Source organism: Tetranychus urticae, chromosome 1 (genome assembly GCF_039701765.1).
Source record: "Tetranychus urticae isolate SD_2017Ah chromosome 1, NJAU_TeUrti_SD_1.0, whole genome shotgun sequence".
Taxonomy (NCBI): Eukaryota; Metazoa; Arthropoda; class Arachnida; order Trombidiformes; family Tetranychidae; genus Tetranychus; species Tetranychus urticae.
The window spans coordinates 21,741,978-21,764,750 of record NC_142958.1 but is presented as its reverse complement, the minus strand read 5'-3'; the positions used below and the strand labels follow the sequence as shown (position 1 = coordinate 21,764,750).

Below are 22,773 nucleotides of genomic sequence, written 5' to 3'. Positions count from 1 at the left end.
TTAATTGGGAGGTGAAAGTTGATTTAATAGTTAATCTTGTTTTAAGGGCATTCTGTTCAAGTAAACGCCTCTTGAAGCTTGATAATTAATATTGGCTCAGACTTCATTATAGTTGACAATAATCAAATCAACAATAATTAGTGAACCAATTGATAACACTCAACTGTTACAATTGGAAAGGCCAACAGAATGAAGCTTCCATTGCATCTTATTAACAACATCAATACAAGTTACAATTAGATTCAATCTTTAAAGTGGATTAGCGGCAATTGTAATTGTATCTCAATGTTTCAAATTGCTGTTTATGGAGTCAAATTGTGGTTGTCGTGAAATTGTTTAGCTGCTAATTGTGATCAAATTAGCTGCCAGTCTAACGCATTATTGGATTAGGGAAGCAATGGTAAGACAAAAGATTATTGTTTATTTACAATTACAGTTGTTTGTTAATGGATTGTTAACATGATATGATTAATAAAATTAGACAAAGAATCTGTCAGATAATCATGATCATCTGTTCATTAATCTATCTAACAATTAGGGACTATTAATTAAATGGGAAACATGAAACCCTGTCTATAACGTTATATCAGATACTGTTGACGGTCCAGTGATTGTTGAGCCAGTCAAGTGAAGTCAACTCACAGAGTCAGCAAAACACACAAACACACAAAACAAATCATCTTAATTGTTATCATTAATGTTATTGTTATTTAAGTGTATAAAGATAAATGATAAGTATACATTTCCATACAATGGTTTAGTTATAATACAATCAACAACAGTCAAACCTTTGCATGGATTTCACCTTTTTTTTGTGCTTGTGTTTCATTTTTGAGTGAAAAAAGCTAACCATAAATTAAATCTTTTTGTTTTGTTTTCTCCTTCATTAATAATATTTACTTTCATCATCTTAATGATAATAATGCCAAATTAAACAGATTTGCTGCTTATTATGGGTGCTCTTAACCATTATGGTTAAATAGTTGCCTAATTAACTAATCATGATGATTAAAATAAAAGCATGATTTTAGTGGTAAAAGCAGTTCCAGAGTTATGGCAACATCTATAAAACAGCATATAATACATGTATAATGTGATGACTATCTTTTGGCGTGCTTAATCGTCATTGTTAATTGTCTTAACCAATTTCCTTGGATTAAGAAGGCAACAACCATTCAATTGACCAACAAGTATGACAACTAAAGGTTAGGCCTGAAGCAGGACATCAAAAAGGAAGCAAGGTAAGATCCAACTTAAGTCTATTAACCAGATAAGTCTTGGGCCTCATCCATATTGACTGTCCATTGAAATGAGTCTATTGACAACTCAATGTTAAACCGATTTCTGTTTTTAATCTTTTCTTTCAAATTAGTTTTTCCTGATTTTTCCGAGTTTATGGTGATATTTACTGCAAAACCATCAAACCAATTAAATTACAAATTCCAGTTTAATGGACGATTTCTTGATGGTTTAATTTTCAACGAAAAACATGGCTCTATACAAGTTTATTCAATCAATTCTGATTTCGGATGAATGCGGACTTTCATGATCTTATCTGTGTTAGCAATGGTCATTTTAAAAGACTAGAATGTAAGTTTCATTGGCATCCAATTTGGAAATGGCCAAAGACTCATGTGGTTACCTAATGTATCTTTTGTTTTTAATGTTGACTTTATTTACATGCTTTTTTGCAGTGTTTTGGTCTAAGGCCATTTATGAGGCCTAAGCTCTTGGTTCTGGTGAAGAGAGAGGCCATTTTGACTGTCATTCCTGTTGAATAGATTTATAAAGAAATGAATTATCAATACATTCTGACGGAATATTGGACTGAATGAAAGTGAAAACAAAGAAAGCCAAATGGATAAATTATAAAGCTCAAGCAATGCCGTGTTTACCTTGTTATTTAGGAACCTCATCTTTAAAGCTCAGTTCAATATTATTAACATTATTAATAATATGATGATGACGATGATTATTATTATTATCATGTTATGTGAAAAAGGTTGATAAAAACGTTCCTAAGTAGGCCTCTAACTGATCAAACCAGATGTCAATATGTATATAACTGTGATGTTATACTTGGAGTACCTCAACAATTAGTTAATATGATGATAATGATGATGAGGTGACATTAATGCTCAGGCATCTAATACCATGATTAATATAGACTTTAGATATTCACTTTATCTTCATTTTTCTTTCTCTTCACCATCATTTTAGATTCAAATTCAGTTTCAAAAAATGGGGATATTTTGTTCAGAAGAGAGCCTCCAATAAGGTCAAGAAAAAGGAGGAGAAAGGGAGGAAAAGAGGAAGATGATGATGATATTGAAGCTGAAAATGAAAGTAAAAGCTTTAATACGAGAGGGACAAGATGACAAAAATTCAAGCGTCATTAAATTTTGCTTGAAAAATCATTGAATAACATTAGCTGAACCTCAAAGCTTTATAGATTTATTCAATTATCATTTCTCTCTAATTGATTAAATTGTTTCTTACCTTTTTACAATCAAACTTGACATTGTTCATTATTTGATTGACTCAATTGGTACCATTATCATCATTTGTGGTTATAATGGACCAACTTGCCCAATGTAAGCCTACAACAAGGCCTAACCATCCATCCAAGCAACCAATCTTGCAAACACCTTTTTATAGTTGACTAAGGTTTCTTTATTAGCCTTTTAATTTATAGTTAGATTGTCACCTCACACATTTTTTCATTTAATAAATCACGTTAAATTGTGATTAAACCTTGATGGTAACTTCCGATGATCAATATTAACCTTTGCCAGGAAAAATGTGAAAAGCCATAATCTTACGCCTTAACATGGAGCAACATGCGAGAAAATCATTTAATCAATACAAGAATTAACATGATAATAATAGTAATCAAAAGAAGAGGAAAGTTAAATTTTGATTTAATTTTGGTAGTAGCAGCTTTATTAATACATAATGTCTTAATCTACACAATCATATTGGTTAATAATAACAATAAAGTCACGCTCAAAATCGATTCAACAATTTACATTGTTGTCTATGGAGAAAGTTAATGGTGCTAAATAAAGGAGGTTAGCATTATTCATGTTGACCTTATTTTCACTGCAACCATCATCATCATTACCATTGAAGCTATTTACGAATCTGGTTAATAATGATCCAATAATTAACCTGTAACCTTATTTAGACTCAACGTTTGATTACTTTTCTTTGTGGTTTCCATTTTCGTTTGACCTTACCTTTCTTCCAGAGGTTAGCATTTTTTTATCGACTTGCATTAAATTGTTATTTTAAGTCAATTTTTTTGTGGCAAGAAAAAAAAACGCAATGCAATAAAATAATGATGATAGTTAACTGTAAGAAGCTTAAGGAAGGGAAAATAAATAAAGTAGACAAAACCCGAAATCATTAAATTTTGCCTAGTGAGGTCAATTGCATATCATTAGATTGTGATTGGAAAGAGCGCTGACCTGACATTGCAATCCAGGTCAGTTTTTTCTTCTTGTTGTGTACCTTATTTTAGAGAGGATATTTTACTTTGAACAGTTAAATCGACGTTATCAACATGTAACTGGAAAAGGAAGAGAAGATGAAAATCCCAGTAAAAATGACCTGGGCTGACCTTCTTTGATTTTGACTTCTTTTCCCCGATTACTTGCAAAGGTAAACCTGAACCAATGAAGGTCACTGTTAAACTTGTTTTCATTTGTACTTATTATAATTATGTATGATTGTTATAAGAAAATGATAAGCCTCTTGTTAAAGAGGATGTCAAAATCTTCTTCATCTTCATCTTCTTTTCTATGTTTACCTCTCAATTTGTTCATATTTTTGCTCCTCTCAGTTTCTAGTTTGGTATTATTAGAATTATCATATTTAAGTAAAATATTAATTCCAGTTTGAAGTGAAAGATGATCATGAGTTGAATCATATTACAAGGTTACAAGAAAACCTTTGTATTACTATCCAATGTATTGGTAATACACTTTTAACAATCGTTAAATAATCATTGATCAAAACAATGATCTTAAACAAAGCCTTGATAAATATGATGATGTAAAGGGAAATGGTGGTCAATGTGCTGTGATCCTGTATAATATTAGCACTTTCGGAGTAGATCAGTAGTACAAGGGCCGATTCGAAAAGCTGATATTTAACAATAAATCGTATATCCGATTGCTGGACAGTCAAACCTCTTAAAAGTTGCAAAGAAATAGACGAGTCTCGTCCTTTTTTGAGAGATTTTTGGTGGTGCAATCTGCGAACGATTGGCCCGTTATGAAAATTTTAGGAGGTTTGACTGTATAACTCTTTGGATCTGTCTGTTGCTTGTGCGTGGTTTTTGTTGAGTTACTTTCAGACTTTCTGTTGACTAGTTAACATCATTTTTTTACATTCTTGTAACTTTGTACCATTTTTACATCATTTTTGTTGTATTTTTGTATTACTTGTGTTATCTAGTAACAAACTAAACACCATCCAAGCAACATCAGAAATGGATAATCATTTATTGATAGAGGATCATCTTAAAGTTCAACTTCAATTTCAAATGCAACAACTTCAACAACAACTCTCACAACAGCTTCAACAGCAACAGCAACATCAACAACAGCAACAACAATCAGTGAATTCTAATCATAACCAACATTCCCTGCCATTGGAAGATGCAACAAATAAAAATATTTTGAGGATAAAACGTGAAAAAAGGAAGCAGTTAAGATTGAGAGAATATCGAAATCTTTGTAAAATCATTCCTTCTCTTCATGGATTAAATGAAGTTCCTAAAGTTAAAATTATTAATGAAGCTGTTAAATACATTGATGAACTGCACCAACGATTAATACACAAAATTATCAAGTCATCACAAACCCAATCACATTCACCATCATTATCGTCATCATCACCATTACAATCACCAACAACAACACCTACTACAGTAACAATACCTCTAACACCTCCATCATCTGAACCATCTTCGCCTTTACCATCACCACAATTGTCACCATTATAATAAGAGCTGATTTTCAATTAGCAGTTCAGTTGTTTAAATAATGCGTAAAATTAAATTGTGAAATTGAAAATGAATATAATTGTATGTAAGCATATTTTATAATGTAATGTATAAATAACATTAAATTAAAACAATATTTTGTCAAGAAACTCATTCTCGTGAAGTAACTTTTGGTGGAAAATCAAAAATCTCTCAGGCAAAGAAAATACATTATCTGACATTGATAATGACTAACTAATCGAGGTAAAACACCTAGATTTGCAAAAAACTAAATAATAAAATTACAATTTTTGCGTTCATCACTTGCTATCACAACAGCAAACCGTAATCAAAGCAAAAAATCATCAATCAAAAGAGAGAGAGAGAGATAGAGATTTGGAGAAAAATTAGTGAAATCAGTTTGTATAAATTTTTAGCAAACCTTAGTTATTTTTGTGAAATAATCGTTGTTAATCAAACTGTATGTAACCAAATATGATCTGTAACTCTTGTGGCTTAACAAAGGATAAAAAGTTCATAACAGCCAAAAAATTACAATCAAACTCTTTATCCTCTTGTCCGATAAAATCATGCTTGAAGAAGCGATCATCAATACCACCTTCACCTCCACCTCCAACCATTAGTCAGTCTAACTCTTCCAATTCCTCTTCCACCTCAACATCAACATCATCATTATTGTTTTCCTCGACCGAAACCATTTTAGCCCAATGTGATGAATCCTTAGCTAAACTTCGTCTCACTTTTACAGGCTTTCAGTTGACATCTAGTAACAATACTAACACCATCCAACCAACATCAGAAATGGATAATCATTTATTGAATGAGGATCATCTTAAAGTTCAACTTCAATTTCAAATGCAACAACAACAGCAACAGTGAATTCTAACACCTCTAACATTGGTTTTGTAAACCTTATTGTATTGAAACAGAAACAGGTTTTACTCAATAAAAATGTGCACCTTTCTTTAGCATCTAGCTGATCTTATAAATCGTATATCCGATTGCTGGACAGTCGATTTTTCATTACTTTCTCTGGATTTTGTATAATCTTCAGTTGTTATATTGAAAAGTTAGCTTTGCAAGTTTGACTTTAAAAATGATGATAATTGCCATCTCTTGCAGCACAACTATACTTTTAATTAGAACCATTAACGTTATTAGACTGGCAAGTTTAAGTTATCGTCTTAATTTGTATATTTACACCATCAATTTGTTGAAGAGGTAAGCCAAAATGAGATAGGTTTTTCATTTGATTGACAAACAAAATGAAAATAAATACAAGTTAAACAGTTGAACAGGCGTTAGATAATCCATTAATGTTTACCAGCCATTATTAATCCATCCATTAAAGTGATGAGGCCTCAATTGATTAACTTAATTACCTTGCTGTTCTTGTATTTCATAATTTGCTTTCTTTTCCTCTTCTTCTTGCCAATCTTTAAATCAAAATGATCAACCTGTAAAGAGAAAACGAAAGATTGATTGTTAAAAGGTAAAATAGTCAATAGATTGAATTGATATTTTGTTTCATTTTTCTCTTGCTTTGCATAACAAGATAATTTAAAATTCATTAGCCACCTTCAAACATTTTTGTTTAGTTTACATTCAAAGGAATCCACACAATAATTAATGATTTAATACTGCTGCCGTTGTTGCTGATGATGATGATGATGATGATGTTTGATGATTCAATAATGCTAATGATTCTGTATCAATCTGATTCTCATTATCTACTAACTGTATTTACAACTTGTCCAAGTCATTAAATAACATAGTTATTAACCACAAAATGAAAAGATCACTAAATTCATTGAATAGTGTCAACCTGTATTACTTACCTTTTTGCAATTTTACATTTGTTGACTTAATTAGTAAAATTTGCAAGAGCAATAAAATTAACATCCATTATTGATTCAATCAAAAACACGAAAGAAAAGGCTAAAATGGTTGAACACAATCTGAAAAGAGCAAAAGGTGAATTTAAAAATAGTATAAACATATTTACAGGTTGCCATTTGAAAATATTACCTAGGTTGGGTCAGAGGCTCAACTTTAGCAGAGTAAGGTTAACAGCTGCCCTTTTATGGGTCAAATAGTTAGCAAATTCAATTGCACAAACATAAGCAACGATGTTAAATAAATACATTTAATAACAAAACAATTGAAACACATTAAAAAAGCCTTTAAGAAACTCTTGACCGCTTTTGTTAGTCACTTTAGCATTGTCATACCAAAGGTTACTGAATAAAATTATAGATGGCAACAAAGTTAAACAATGGCGCTAATTTTAATAGGCTTTAATAGGGAATTAATTAATCAAATTGAAATTGTATGTTAATGCCAATGTTAACCACAAAATAAAACAAATAGGAAAAGCAAATATGTAAAGGTGTTTTAAACAAAAAAATAAGATACATCCGTAAGGGTGTTTCTTACCGATGAAAATAGTAAAGCAGTAACAAAGATCAAGCCCAAAAAAGATGCAAGGAAACGTTCAATTACCATTTGATAGTTTCCTTGAAAATACATATTGTTAATAAAGTGGCAATTATTTGGACACTATTAGCACTCTTAATCATAATAAAAATACTAATAGTGGCAATTATATTGAAATACAGTGATTTACGAAGAGTGAGAGGAAAAAAACAGTTGCTTGGACCCGAAAAAAATGGGCAAAAATGGGAAAAAAGCAAAGCAAAACAAAAACAGATTATTAGTTATTTTTAGTTTAAATATTTACATGGTTGATGGTTTGACCTGACCTAAGACACTGACTGACAAAATAGCCTGAAAATAGACGTATGACATGGACCAAGGTCAACAGGTGAAATTGATATTATTCATAATACATGAGCCGAAATAAGGTTTGTTTATTAAAATAATAATAGATGAAAAAAAAATCAAAATAAAATTAAAGGAATCACGGATTGAAATTTTTACCTTCCTTCTTTTGTCTGTTTATTTTTGTCTATTTGTTTAACCTGTAAAAAAAGCTGATGATGATGAAGGAGGAAGAGGATAATGAGACTAATTATATTAACATAATCAATATGATTGAAAAGGTAATCTAATCACTGTTGAATGACAGTTTGCATTATCAATGTGAATGTTGTTTAATGTCAAAAATTTTGTGTTGGGTAAGTGAATGTTGAATTGTTGATTATCAAGGTTAACTTTTACCTTGTTTAATCATCATGATCATCATGTTGAACCTCATTAATTAATATCTCTCGTTGTTTATCATGTAATCACCTTGCAACAGCAACAATTCAAAGTCTCAGAACCAAATTATCGGCAGCAAAAATTCCTCTCCAATTGAATCTTAATGTTAACTTTGAACACAAGCAAAATTTTGTGTCTTTTTGCGTTCACATTGTGGCCTCATCATCAACTCGCTGCCAGCAATATTTGAGGCCACTTTTGACAGCTAAACAAAAACAAAATAAACAGTTAAACAAGCAACAAAAATTGTCTCAACAAAATATAATGTTAGCAAAACTAAAAGGTAAAAATGAAGGAATGAAAACTATAAAGCAAAGCAACATTTACCTATCTTTTTCAGCCATTGATTTTGCTAATGGAAAGTTGTTCATGAAAATTGCAATTTTGATTATTAATTGGGATAACTTGATAACTTTTTAATAAAACGGAAAGCTGCAAAGTATTCAATATTTCATCGCATTTTCAGTACATTTTACAGTAAAATTTGCTTTCCTCTTTTATATAAAATAATCAACTCATGATAAATTCAATTTGTTTCACCATAAATTTAATGTTGGCTAATGAACAAGAAGAAAGAAAATTAAACGTAAAATGAAATATACAGAAAAAAATGCTCAAAATTTTCACCTTTTCCAAGTTATTATCAAGTTTTACTATTCATTATATTTTGATTATGAGTAAAAATTATTCACTGAACATTATGTGATTCACCAACCATTGCTTGTTATCATCATCATTATCATCATTATTAAAACGTTGGTTTCTCATTTGCTGCAGCTGATCATTCAGATGTAGTTTAGCACGTTACTCGTGACAATATGCTGGGCCAGCCGAAACGGCAACAAAATGAAAAGCCCCTAAAAAAGAGAGAGAGAGAGAGAGAGAAAGATTCATTGAAAAACAAAAAGATGATCAACGAAAAAAAGAAACAAATTGAAACAAAAAACAAACTTACATCTTCAGTAGCTTGAAATCAATTTACCTTTTCCATTCAATTACCAATCTAGATAATTTACAAGACTCTTGATCATAAATTAACGATAATTGAATCTAATTTTTGTCCACTTGCTTTGAAACATTGAAAATGATAATAAAACTGTTTACTTGCCATTGACAATAATCTTAAAAATTTGCTGATCATTGATAGCCTATCATATGTTATTAGATGTCGATAGATCGATATTTATGGTCGATTGTATTGTTAACAATTTAATGGATTGATAAGTTGATATTGAAGTTAATAGCAGAGTGTTTTAAGATTATTTCAATTGGTCCAGTCAAGAGTGACAAACTAGTATTTTAGGTTAGGTCATCTTTATTGGTAAGCTCATTGTCAACCTTTTTGGATGGTCAATTGAAATACAAAAGGATTGACCCTTTGGTTTAAAAGCTGTTGTTATTATTGCAAATGCAGCTGATTTTTTTTCCTTTCCTTCTTGTATTGTATCGTTTAGAGTGAAAGGTAAAGGAATGCAAGAATCGGAAGTAAAAATAGGATGATAATGATGATGGGAGAGTTGTAAAGGTATGAAGGTTTTGTCATCAAAAATAGTTGCTAGTTAAGTGGTTAAACATTGTAAGGTAAAGTCATAACTTTTGTTTGCTTTTTGCCATCTTTTTAATACTTTCATCTTTATCACCATCTTTAAGCTCATTATTATTATTATATTTTTTACCTTTTTTTTACCTGTTCATCTGTTCATTTTTAACCGTTTATTGTAGGTTAAAGGTTGAGTATTCAATGTATTATTTATATTAATACTTGACCAATGCTTTGAATAATGTCCATACATGTGTTCATTGTGTTAAACTTTCAATTTACATTCAATTGAAACACGTTTGTCAAGATTTGTTTTCATTTTTTTGCGCTAAATAATTTATATTGTACTAATGATAATAAAGTTAAAATTGTAAAACCATTTGAAATCACAAGCAAATTTCATTGTTAACCTTTGACAATTGACTATTGATTAACCAATTTTCAGGTTATTGGTACTTGTTGCTCATATTAGCTGTTCAATTTTGCACTAAAATATTTTCCTAATTGTTTTGTTATTCATAATGTTCAACTGATCTCATTTAATTGATATTGAAATCAATTGTAAAGATTGATATTTCAAAGTATTGTCTGGTTATTACAATATTGACTAGATTGTTATATTTAACTGAAAAGTCAACATTTTTTTAAAAAAAAATACTAATAACTATCGTCTGTTGATGCTATTGACATTGGCTCAACAGGTTATGTTTTTAATCAGGTCAATGTTGACATGGTAAAGGTATAATCTTAAGCCTAATCCCACAGGTGAACAAGCAACTTCATTATCATCTCCATCTTGACCATCACTTAGCATCAATTATCAAAGATGTATTTGTTTAAAACGTCGGACTGACTTGGGAAAAGTTGTTAAATTTGAAAGGCTCCTGTCATTAAGCAAACTTGAAATCTTTGAACAGACAGTTGACTGTAACCTCTTTCAAACTGAAACCCAGTTAATTGATTGTAATTAAGACTAATCACTGAGATAGTTAGATTGATGTTTGACCGTCCATTGGACACATTTAAAGATATTGCTGACAACCAACTGACTATTGATCATCTGTGGTTATTAATCAGATTTATAATCAAAGGTAACCACCAAAAATCAATTTGTCTTGTTGAGCACAAGCTTCAATATTTAATAACTTGACTATTTGATTACTTTACATTGTTTAAAACAATCAACTTGATTTGATGAAATAATCAAAGTATTGTTAGTAATTTTCAGTATTTCCACAAAATCAATGTTTAGCTGAAAAAAGATGCTAGGCCTAACCGTATGTTATGTTATTACCTTTGGTTATGGATAGTTAACATTATTTTAAACCCGATTACCGAAACAATTGAAATGTTCATTGAAGCAAACTGAAAATGATTAACTGATTACGATGATGAAACTATGGATGATATTGAACTTGTTGTTAACAGTTGAGGCAACAAAATCAAGTCAACATGTGGTTATTGAAACAAGTAAAAAGATTGGATAAAAAGGATCCAATGTTCAATCAACTGATTGCTGATTGTTTTCCAATCAAAGACAATTAATTCAAGCTAACCATGGTAAACTATTGAACCATGGAAATGTTCAGAATGACTGAGGAAAGGAAAAAGATTGAAGAAAAAAAATCACATTGAGTTGATGTTACATTAAATCTGGTTTGAAGGTAAAGGTTAAAATGACTGGGATAAGGATGATAATGATGGTGATGATGAGACTAGTGTTGGTCAATAAGATGCGAAACAGCATCAATTTAGATAACTTGCTGATTCGTATTAGTCGTTGTTTCTTGGAGGCGTCAATAACTTCCCTACAGGTTTGTTACCTGTTGAAACAATCTTCCCACGCTGAGTAGAGCTTACACTCACTTGAAAAAATATGTGTAAATATACGGCAACCAACACACTCACATCGTTTACAAGATGTTTTTTTGTTGGTGTTGTTAACATTGAAGGGCTTGGTAATAAGTACTGATAATAATAATGCCAAAACAGGTAAAATTGTATTATAAATGTTACTCACTTACTTACTCATTTACTGCACACATGTTATGTATTGGCTGTTGTATGTTACTTTGATTGAAAGTCAATCAGTGAAGTTATTAATTAATTGTAGTCAATTTGTATCATCTAGCCAGGTCAAATGTCTCCTTTTGGTACATTTTCAACTCTAATTGGCTGGATAAATGGTTCAAATTGACAATGGGCTAAATGTTTAATCAATTTTAACTGATTATTTGTAACACATGGTTACAGTTATGCTACTGTGTATGAGTACCATTTGTGTGTGTGTGTGTTTGAGTGAGTGTAAAAGTGTCAGTATTGAAAATTGGTTGATTGTTAGCTTTTAACTAATCACCTCCGCGAGATGTTTTGTTATTTTTACCTATTTAGTTCTTATTCCCTTTTCAACCTAATCATTTTTAGGGAAACAAAATCATTGATTAATGTGGCTAAATACACTTCAAGAATGGATTAATTTTACATTAACGTAGGCTGGTTCCATCTTTTTTGAGGAGGTTGATTTGGAGTAGAGTTGCTTCAATTATTGATTGTATTAACCAACAGCAAATAGGTATTATCATGAGCAAACTGATAATCAGTTACTGATTTCCTCCAAGATTAAATATCATCTTTATAGATTATTGTTAAAATGAATTGAGTCTTCTTATGAGATATCGGGTATCGAAATGATGAAGCTTTAGTTGAAGGAAAACATTTAAAAGCTTGGACACAACACAAGTTCGTTATTGAATATTTATAAGGTTAAACCATTGTACAACCAATGACAATATTCATGGCACCCATAGTTCATGCGAAAAATCAGGTTATTATAAATACAAAAAAGTGTTTGTTTACTTGTTGTCTCACCGATATCAACGATCCGATACTGAGAGATATGAGATGCCTTTTTGGTTGCAAACTGGGACTTTGTTAATTTACTGAAACATGTAATTGGTTTCACTTTTTTAAGAAAAATAGATTAATCACAAAAAATCTTATATACATGACATAATTCATGTTCCGTGAAAATTCACACAAAAAATACGATGGGCTAATAAAATTCACATTGTCAGTGAAACTTGGCTATTTTAAGGGAAATGATCGTCTTGAAGCTGCAATTTGCTCGTGAAAATAGCTTAAAAGACGCAGATTGATTACATCAGAACGTTGTTTTGCTTATAGATTATGATGATTAGTTAATATTGTTATTATATAAAATTATGTGCTCTAATTATTAGTTTGTTTTTCGAAATTCGGATTCATCTATGCCCAAAAATTGATACATTTGGATCAGGATTAGCGAAATTACGATTTAAAATGCTAACACTTGTTATCTAATGTACAGTAAGTTGCACTCTTTCAATTAATTATCTTTCATCATTAATGTTAACAATTTGATTATTCTAGTTTTACAGATTTCTATTTTTAGAAGCTGAGATTCCTGTCCTGAACAATTGGTTTAAATATCACAGATGAATGGATCGAATGGTGTAGAGTCATTTTTTAAAGCATTGGGATAGCCAATCCATTATCTAGCAGTGAAAGGATTAAGCAGGATCTGTGCAAATCTTGGTCTATGGCCAGTTATATACCGGGGTAAATACCTGTAAATAAAGCAATGCAGCTTAAAACACCTGTAAATCGTCTTTGGCTCAAATACAAATCACAAATCAAACATGGGAGCCCACAAAGATTCATAGTGCGTTATACTGAATGACCTATCCTTGCTATTGTTTTCTAATTTTAATTTCTTTTCCTTCCAAAGTCTTCCTAATTGCATAAATTGAATTATAATTGAACCACAAAGGACGTTGACTTAAAATACTTACAACGATAAAAGGGTAAATTGAAAGGTAATATTAAAATTATAATGATAGAGAGGTAAACCTAATTCCCACTCCATTAATGGTATTAACATCCACACAAATTCATTTGGGGTAAAAATGATTTTCAAGAAGCTAAACAAAAAATCAACCAACACATTCATTTCTCACTGTGATAGTGATTGATGATATCAATTTTTAGTTAAAATAGAAATTAGTTTTTTCCTTTATAAATAATCATCATGGTAATGATTAAATAATTATGATGATGATCAGTAAAGAAGAAGGAAGATGTTTTCATTAGATCAATAACCCGATCATTTTGTTCCAGAAACAAAAATCAGATTACATGATTTTGATTATAATCTTATTATCATATGATCATAAGAGATTTTCAACAATCTAATTTGGACAATTTAAACTGTATTCATTTTCATTCATTATTTTATGATGATGATAATGAAGACAACACCAACACTAAATACCTTATCAAGTAGTAGTAAATTTGATTGTTTTGATCCAAGCCTGTAAACAAGTCGACTTACTTTAATCAAAACCAATCCGTCAACAATTATGTAAATAACTTGTTAATCATGCCAATTAGACTTGTTACATTCTTGTCAAATCATTGTTTAACCAATGATAAACAGTTAATCATCACATTTATATCAAGCCAGGCCTCAATCAAATCAACTCGATCACTTAAACTTCACAGACTGCATGAAATGTGGATGTAAAACAAAAAGCCAAACCAAGCTTACGCTTTAAACCATAAATGTCTGATTATGAGTTTATGAATTGAAATGAATCAACTAACTGTATTGAAATATTGTCCTTTATGGTAAAGCAATCAATCTTAAAATAATAGCAAAACTAAAAGATTTTTTCTTCTTTTTTCTCTCTTTAGGTTGACATTTTCATTTTTTTTTGTGTAATCCATCCATTGAAATATAATATTTGTGTATTACAATTACAAATACAAAAGGCTTGAATGTAAAGGTGTAAATACAAGGATACAATATACGGATACAAACAAGAGGGACTCAAAGGAGTAATGAAAACGGACTACAAAAAAAGCAGTGTTTGATGATGGGTTGATGAAGCATCAATGATCGGCTTACCACGGGCGGGTTACCACTTGCTTGATTGAGTATACGTTTTTCAAGTTAAATGAAAGATGAAAACAAAAACAACAATCCCAGGTAAAAATCAACCTTTATTATTTAGGAAAACCTTTTCACTTTTCACATGTTTAGTTGAGATGACAAAAAGAAACGGTTATTTATCTGAATCATTATTCTTTCTCTTCCCTATTTAGCTAAATCTATCAAGCGTACAAGGAAAGCCGAGTAAAGAGGAGGAGGAGGTGGTGATGGTAACTCCTTTTTAAGAAATAGATGAAATAAATTCTTTGGTCAGTCGGTCAGTTTTCTAGCAGATAAAAAGATCAAGATGAAGACGACGAAAAATAAGAAGAAGAAGAAGGAATTGAAATAAACAGGTTGACATCCACAGACACACACAGACATATACATAGATATATATATTTATAAACAACAAAGGTATTTGAAAGATGAAGAGAGGAGGTTAAAGAGGAGGAGGTGGGTGGAGATGGAGGAAAGGAAGGTGAGAGTGAATCATTGGAGATAAAGGTCACAAATGTCACTAATAACAGGGGCTGAAAAGCTCCTTATGGTCACTTTTTCCTCTTCCTCTTCTTGGCTACTTTATATCCCTTACCATCTTCGTCTTGTGAAATAAGCAAAGGAAAAAAGGCAAAAAGGACAAAGTCAAAGGGCGATTCAGATCGTCAATTGTCAATGGATGTGTATAAGATGGACAATTATTTCCCATTGGATCCATGCATGTACATATATATTCTGGATGTTATTTAAAACTCTCACTCTGGGTGACCTTTAAAGACTACTCTTTAATCATCTCTTACCTTCTCCTTTGCCCTCAACATTTGACCCTTTTTTTTGTCGGTTGCTCTTCTTTTAGACCTAAAAATGTGTTGTTCAAGCTTTACCTTTGGCGTTCCAATTGAATGGGCAAAAATGCTGTTTTGGCTTTACTTTGTTCGTACCATCAACTTGAGATAATGGTGATGATGATGATGATGAAAAGGACTGAGAAACGGTCAAAGAGGCTACAATTTAAATATATTTATGTGTGTATATATAATACATTTCATCTTTGTCTTGCCGTTTCTCATCTTCACTGGTTTGACAAAAAGAAGGGTGTTTTTGCGTTTGCGGTGGGAGGAGAAGCCAATGATTAAATTGAATGAATGGTTCCAAGGAGAGGGAGGGAAAGTTATTGATAAAAGATTACCATGATGACTTGTGAGATTATTTTATTCAATTGTGGACAGTTTATCATCATATGGGAAGCGAAGAGAGTATGAAGGAGGAGATGAGATGATGATATGTTGATGATGGCAAGATGAAAGTTACTCTGGGAATTGAGAGATGAGAAGACGAGCAAAAATGTAAATTATTATTATTATCATCAAATAGCATTGTAACAGTTGATTTGGACAATCAATTAAATAGATTCAAGGCTTACAATTGATTAGTGAGGGACAAGTTTTGCTCCTTTTTTTCACTTGGCTTTGTGTTATTACAATCAGATTTAGTATACACTTAAAGTCCGACAAATGTAAAAGTGAACGTTTCTTGTTCATTTTCAATTTTCTACCTTTTTTCGTTGGGCTTACAGCTACGCAAGTGTATTTTCACTTAATGTTTATGATGATGTAAAAGCTTTATTAAGTTAGTTAAGCTCATTGATTAATAATCAATCGTGTTGGACTTGTTGCTAGTTACTTTGTAATTTATCTTCAAGTTTACTGGTGATAAATTGATTGTTTAACTTGCTTTGCTTTTTCAGATGAAGGTAAGAAACAAAAATCAACAACCAGTAAACCTTATTTGAAACAAATACACATTTGTACAGCCCACAATCAATTATACATATACACAGTCAATTGTACAAGTTTATACATTATTATCATTATAATTATTAATATCACAGTTTACTGATTACATTATTATGGCTTACAAAAAAAGGCAGCCAAAATTGAACACCGGTATTGGTCACGAAACGCAAAATTAATTTAACCATGGAAGCTGTATTTCACTGTATCTCAAGATGCTTTCCATGTTTACTTCGCTGGGCTTAGATTTTACAATCAACAAAACAATCAGTTCAAATAATACAAGTAAATTGAAAACAAATAAGCAAATGTTATCATCATCAGCAAAGGCCTAACACACATCATGTAAGGTAAAGCCTCACCAAAAGTCTAATAACAATCAACTCTTGTAACCAACATGTGAGGTACAGTCTTGAAGTTTTTTGTTACAAGTAATTGTTTTTTTTTCTGCCTGCTTTGTTTGAATATGGCCATGTTGATGCCTTTTCTTGGTAAAAAAAAGGTAAACCTAAAAGATGGTTAAGTTTATTGAATTTGGTTTTTTTTCTCGGTGAATCAAATGATTGGCAAATCCTTTGGAAAGGTTGAAAGTAAGAAACTTTGGTTTTGGTAAATTGTTAAATACTAAACCACAGGTTAGTTTTAATCATCATTTCCATCGTTTGTTGAAGTGGGACGAACGGCCTTTTCTTGTTACGGTAAAAGGTTTGGCTTGATTATGGTCTAAATCTAGTTTTAATTTGGTTCGCTTTCTTACCACCAAGAGTGAATGTATAAAAAAATATCCACACAGACTTGGACGTTTGCTTTTGCGGGGTTAAAGGTTTTCTTGATTGACCTGGGAAGAGTTGGGAATCCTTTTTGTTTCCAGCGTATCCAAGACATTTGATTAAGTTGATCGTTAGCCTTTTGTTCAATATTGATTAGTTATTAGGAAATGGTATTGTGTGTCTGATTGTGATCTTGTTATACACATTATGGGATCAGGTTAACTTGAGTTTCAAAGTTAATATCTGTCCCAATGCGTGTGTATACAAATGTGTTCATTTTGTATAGTTAAAAGGTTAACATTAATAATATAATAGCACTGATTGTTTACGGTGTTTTTTTTGTGGCCATTTCCTCCCCTGACTTTGAACAATTCAATTTGAATCAATTTAATTGTCAATGGCAATGTTGAGGTATTGATTGTTAACTGATTAACTTGGTGATAAAAAAGTGGAGATGTTGAATTGTGAGTTAGTGTATCAAGATTACATCAAGTTTGATTTTTTGAGGTTTGTATTACTTGAGAGGCAAAAAAAGGCCTTTGCTTGGGTAAAGCTTAGTGTGATCTTTATCCGTGATGAGATGTTGATTATGATTATCATGGTTGATTATCAGGGTTATGATTATCATCAACATGATCAACATCAGCAGCATCTGAAGATGATAAAATTGATTGAAATGAGTTGACCACCAACATCAAGTTGTTAACGTTGATCCCGTTTAACACTCGCTTTAAATGCATTAAACCCAATCACAATGGGTACTTTGGGGATGAGGAAAGTAGCATTTTTTGATCTTTTCTTGGTCGCTTTTTTTGGTCACTTTTTGGTCTTCCACTCATTGTTACAATTGATTAACTTGATTATACTTGATCAGTTGTTGTCCAGTCAGGTTTACCTGATAACCAAACAATATAATGTATATAAAAATACAATGTAAAAAGCTAGAAGAAAAGGAAAGGAAAAAATATTGTTAGAAATTGTTTGTTTGTTTATCTCTTTTTTGAATCTTACCTGATTTTTATCTGAACTTTTATCCTTTGTAATGACCAATAACCATGAGACAAGCGAGTCCAAAGGAGTAAAGCTGAAGAAGAGAAAGAAAGAAAGAGAAGAAAGAAAAAAAAAGCAAAAGAGAAAAGTTATTCACAATGTCTTTACTTGAAAATTTGCTAATCAGTTGAATCTTTCCTTTCTTATGGATCCAAGGAAATGCCATTAAGATTGACCATATGTTTCGACTAATTCCTTACAAAGGTAACCATTGTGGACTATTGACTGACCACTGTGTGTCTATATGAGTAATAAAGCCTCTTCAAACCTTCACCTTCCTCCTTTTAACATCCTCAGGGTATAAACTCATAAACTACAATATCTTTTAGCCATCTTCTTCATGTTTAAAGGTAAAACCATTGTTAGGCCTAACACTTGAGCCAATTGATTTGTATACACAATTTATACATTATTCATCAATTGTCTTGTCTTTCTCATTATTGTTAAACCATTTCCTTAACTGATTATCATCTACAAGACAATTTGCTTTCTTAATTATCGGGTTAAAAGGATTGTTACTAAAACACCAAATGGTTTTAGTTGAAGTTACAATTGTATAATTAAGTCAATCAGTTGCTTCTCATCTTTATGCCATTTTGCCTTTTCACTTATTCACTTCTATGGGAATTGCATTTAATTATATTTTTTTTGTAACTTAAATAGATTAGTTTTTAATTCATCTTCAACTTAAATTTAATTGACTTTGACGTTGGCTTGTTTTTTCACTGTTTCACTGGTTTCAACTTAACATACAGTTGTACCAATGGTTTTTGTTGGTTGCTTGCTTGGAAGGCGATAACTAATTATATATCTGTAAATCAGTTCAGCTAATTTCAACAATAATTACATTTTTCTGTACTTTCTCAGAAAGTACAGAAAACACAGAAAAGCACAGAAACAAGTATATTAGTAACCATTAGTATCTAATAGAAACAGAAGGTTGTCTCGATTGTCTATTTTTTACCTTTGTATCACTGTTACTATCTAATATCTGTAATTTTGTGAGACTAATTTGTACCTCGATGTTCAATAATTAATATACAATATGATTAATCTGTATATTTAAGTTAAAAGCTACAAATTGACCAATTAAAAAGCATATTTAGGGTTAATATTTTACTTTTCATAATTTGCACATTAGGTGCTTGGTAAAACATTTTCAATATGGTTTTAACATTGTATTTTTTTCATGAGTCTTCAAAATTACAAAGATTATCTTTGCAAGTAGCTTTAGCTTAATTGTAAATTATAAATGTTTTGATAATTACCGTCAATTTCTTGATCCTTTGATATTAATCTAATATCTTATTACCAATAAGATATTTTCACTGGAGATCCGTCTGGTTATCATGCATTGCTACATTTACCACTCAATTTATCCTTGTCTACATCAAGTACTTTGTTACAATTGTAATTCTTGGAAATTATGAATTGCTGATTTAGTCGATTAAATTGTTTATAATTCTTGAGCCAACAAAATAATGCCACAATAAACGTATAACTTGTTGAAGTTACTCAATGTTACAATTACTGTCACAATATTGCCAGTATATTGGATGATAAAACAGCTATTAATTTAAGCCGCGATTTTAAGATCTTGTTGAGACAATGCAACTACAGCCATCTATCCAAAGAGTAAAGGAGCTTCCTTCATGGCATCATCGGTGTGTTTGTTGGTTCATATTGCTTGGTGTCTTTAACAGCAGTCGTTTTAGTTGAATATGGTCTAGTCACAGGAGGAATATATTTAACAGTAGTCGATGGAATTGAATATGGAGTAGAAACAGGAGCGATATATTCAACACTTGATGGAAGTTAAACTGGAGAATTAGGATTTCCATATCCATGTGAAATTAATTGATTCCTTGATTTTCCTTTTTTCTTCTTTTCCACTTCCTGCATAAGTTTTTTTTTCAAAAATGTCATACAGATCAGCTGTAGATTGATGGGCAATGCGAATAACTGATGATGGGTCCAATTGTTTAATTAAGAAAGCAATATTATCAACTTGACCATGCCATTGCGAACATAAGCTCGATATCAATTTGCCTGAAGCAGGTTCATTGGGAATATGTAATTTAGCTGATTCCAACTGTTGTATTGTAACTATTGCTATAATTAAGATCGAGAGGAGAAACACAGTTTGTAATGAAATACACATTTTAGTATTATAACTTAAAATATAAACTGATATTAAAAGCTAATTCTGTAAATGATTAGCTTCTGTCGACTTTTTGATGTATAGATCACAGCACAAGCTTGGACGCTTTAAAACATATGAAAATGAAAACACCAAAAAACGAGAAACCAATTTAGATCAATTGATAGTACTTGTTCAGGAATCAACTGTAAAATCTCAATCATCATGAGAATTAGAAGAATTAAAATTTTGAATTTTGAAGCATATAGATATTTTAGAAAGTGAAAGGAATTTGAACAATTAAATTAAACTTGTGAATGTCAAATGTAAACAATAAGTCGAATGGATTGATTTATTGCGAGAAAAATCTTGCAAAAGTCTTGAAAGACTTACCTTGATTGTTTTAGGCATAATTAAATGACAATTTAATTTTTGATGAAACCAAAAGCACTGTAAACATTCAAAAGTAAATTAAAATACTCAAAAAATAAATTAAATTAAAAACTAAAAGCTTTACAGCAATTGAATGGCGGTTTTTACCAGAGTAGGTAGTGTCACCTATTGTTACAAAAGTGAACAACTTTCAGGAGTGAAAGGGATTATTCAAATGGATAACTTTGCTATTAACTGGAAGGTTTATTGCAATTCATAGTCAATTGAAATACATTAATAACAAATTTATTTTGGTTTCAATTTTCTCAATTGAATCATGTATTTAAGGTTCACGTGTTAAGTTGGCTGTTGAAAGGTTTGGTTGTCATGATAATTTTGCAAGTCCAAAGCGATCTGAAGCAGGTTGATTTTGAACAATGATGACAAGGTTTAGCTAATCTATTTTAACCGTTTATTGTGTTATCGATTAATCTTTTATTAGCTAGAAGTATGATGAGTACATTTGATGATAATTTGTTCGTGATGAACTCAAGTGTTAATGGGAATAAAATGATTTATTTTCCCAACATGCAAAAAGCTTAAAGTGATGTTGTTGGGGAGTCTCAATAATTAATAATTTGAATAGCTTAATTGAGTGCGCCCATTTTGTAACTTCATAAGATAGTCAAATTGTTCAACTTGAGGCTGATTTTTGCCATCAAATTGATCAGTCTAGCTTTAGTTAGTCATTAATGTTGAGATGTTGAGAAGTGCTTTTTCATTTAGGCTAAATGATGACTAAAAAGATAGATTATCGGTAACATTAGTACTCAAATGATACTTTTGTTACATGTGAAATTTCATTGCGAAAACCTGGATTTTTGCTCCTGGAATATCTCAACAGTTAATCACAGTTTTAGATGATAACAGCAATAATTAAACAGCCAATTGTTCTACTTTTGATTTCGAAGAAAAATTTAATTGTAAAAAGTCAACTCTCAACATTTACATGGTAAACTGATGATGAAATTGAGACGATTTGTGGCTAAGAAAATTGAGTGAAAATTTGTTTGATTTGTTTAAATTAAATGGATGCGATGTTGTTACTAGCAGCCATTTATACACGAGTTATCTCCAATTTGATATTGTCTGGTAACATTAATTGCACTACATTGAAGCTGTGATAACAAGTGTAGTTACACTTGAAATGTTTGTTAGAAATTTTCTAACACGAGAAAACAAGGTTTTTCACCGAGAACAAATAATGATGATTAAACAGAAAAAATAAGAGATAGAGTTGGAAACGAATAAATTGCTGAAATTTAGATCTTCTTCAAATAACCTTATTGGTGTGGATCACTCTACAATAAAATCTTGAATAAACGGCAAGTATAATCTCAATTCTGGGTTCATATTTAGTTCAACTAACCTCAGGTAAAAAATAAATGTTTTTAAAAACGATTACAATGAAAAACTGATATAAAACAGTTAAAGCAGTGGTCAGGGCTAAATTACCTTCTAACTGTTGTGGATCGGCTAAGACACCATCTAACAAGTAAGTGATTTACCTAGCCATAGGCTCTTGGCTTTATCCAGCTTAGCTGGGAATCCCTCAGGAAGGGAGGATGGGATAGTCTTGGGGCTTAACCCGGTAAGCATTTACTAATTGTCATCCTAAGTTAACGAAATCGGAAAATTCGTTCTCTAACAGTAAATGAAAGTACACATAATACCGAACTTTATTTTGTCCAGTTGTCTATTACATTGTTTTTTTTTCTTATCTCTTCAAACTAAACATGTTTGAGATGGCGATACCTAAAAATTAACAAGTCTGACCTTTTGTTTGTTAACTTAATGTTATCCTAATGGTAAATAATGGCGATAAGACTTCACAAAAGCAAAAAGT

At 31.0% G+C, this 22,773-nt stretch overlaps 1 protein-coding gene and 3 long non-coding RNA genes across 9 annotated transcripts; 2 read left to right on the top strand and 2 right to left on the bottom strand.

Moving 5' to 3' along the window:
- Positions 1 to 130: 130 nt before the first annotated feature.
- Positions 131 to 5,160, top strand: LOC107362218 (uncharacterized). Of its 3 annotated transcripts, none has more exons than XM_089265902.1 (4): positions 131 to 400; positions 939 to 1,241; positions 1,373 to 1,590; positions 1,695 to 5,160. In XM_089265902.1, exon 4 carries the CDS (start codon positions 4,496 to 4,498, stop codon positions 5,009 to 5,011), a length of 516 nt encoding a protein of 171 aa, XP_089122028.1. In that variant the 5' UTR covers positions 131 to 400; positions 939 to 1,241; positions 1,373 to 1,590; positions 1,695 to 4,495; the 3' UTR covers positions 5,012 to 5,160. The 3 variants fall into 3 exon arrangements, with proteins under 3 accessions (XP_089122028.1, XP_089122029.1, XP_089122027.1); XM_089265903.1 differs by lacking the exon at positions 131 to 400 and having other exon boundaries at positions 596 to 1,241; positions 1,695 to 2,125; positions 2,221 to 5,160; XM_089265901.1 differs by lacking the exon at positions 131 to 400 and having other exon boundaries at positions 614 to 1,241.
- Positions 5,161 to 6,127: 967 nt separating this feature from the next.
- On the bottom strand, positions 6,128 to 9,346 carry LOC107362222 (uncharacterized). The gene is made up of 5 exons (XR_016197737.1): positions 9,189 to 9,346; positions 8,949 to 9,090; positions 7,040 to 8,438; positions 6,850 to 6,969; positions 6,128 to 6,468 (listed from the first exon to the last, which is right to left on the bottom strand). It is a non-coding gene; the product is annotated as an uncharacterized LOC107362222 (long non-coding RNA).
- Positions 9,347 to 12,896: 3,550 nt separating this feature from the next.
- LOC107362520 (uncharacterized) lies at positions 12,897 to 15,781 on the top strand. Of its 3 annotated transcripts, XR_016197738.1 has the most exons (6): positions 12,897 to 13,118; positions 13,182 to 13,473; positions 13,540 to 13,627; positions 14,505 to 14,799; positions 14,916 to 15,464; positions 15,599 to 15,781. It is a non-coding gene; the product is annotated as an uncharacterized LOC107362520 (long non-coding RNA). The 3 variants fall into 3 exon arrangements; XR_003082290.2 differs by having other exon boundaries at positions 12,898 to 13,118; positions 13,190 to 13,473; positions 14,916 to 15,781; XR_001568678.3 differs by having other exon boundaries at positions 12,900 to 13,118; positions 14,916 to 15,781.
- Positions 15,782 to 15,919: 138 nt separating this feature from the next.
- LOC107362521 (uncharacterized) lies at positions 15,920 to 22,769 on the bottom strand. Of its 2 annotated transcripts, XR_003082289.2 has the most exons (5): positions 20,889 to 22,769; positions 19,624 to 20,467; positions 18,317 to 18,389; positions 16,166 to 18,246; positions 15,920 to 16,054 (listed from the first exon to the last, which is right to left on the bottom strand). It is a non-coding gene; the product is annotated as an uncharacterized LOC107362521 (long non-coding RNA). The 2 variants fall into 2 exon arrangements; XR_001568679.3 differs by lacking the exon at positions 15,920 to 16,054 and having other exon boundaries at positions 16,083 to 18,246.
- Between the last annotated feature and the right edge of the window lie 4 nt (positions 22,770 to 22,773).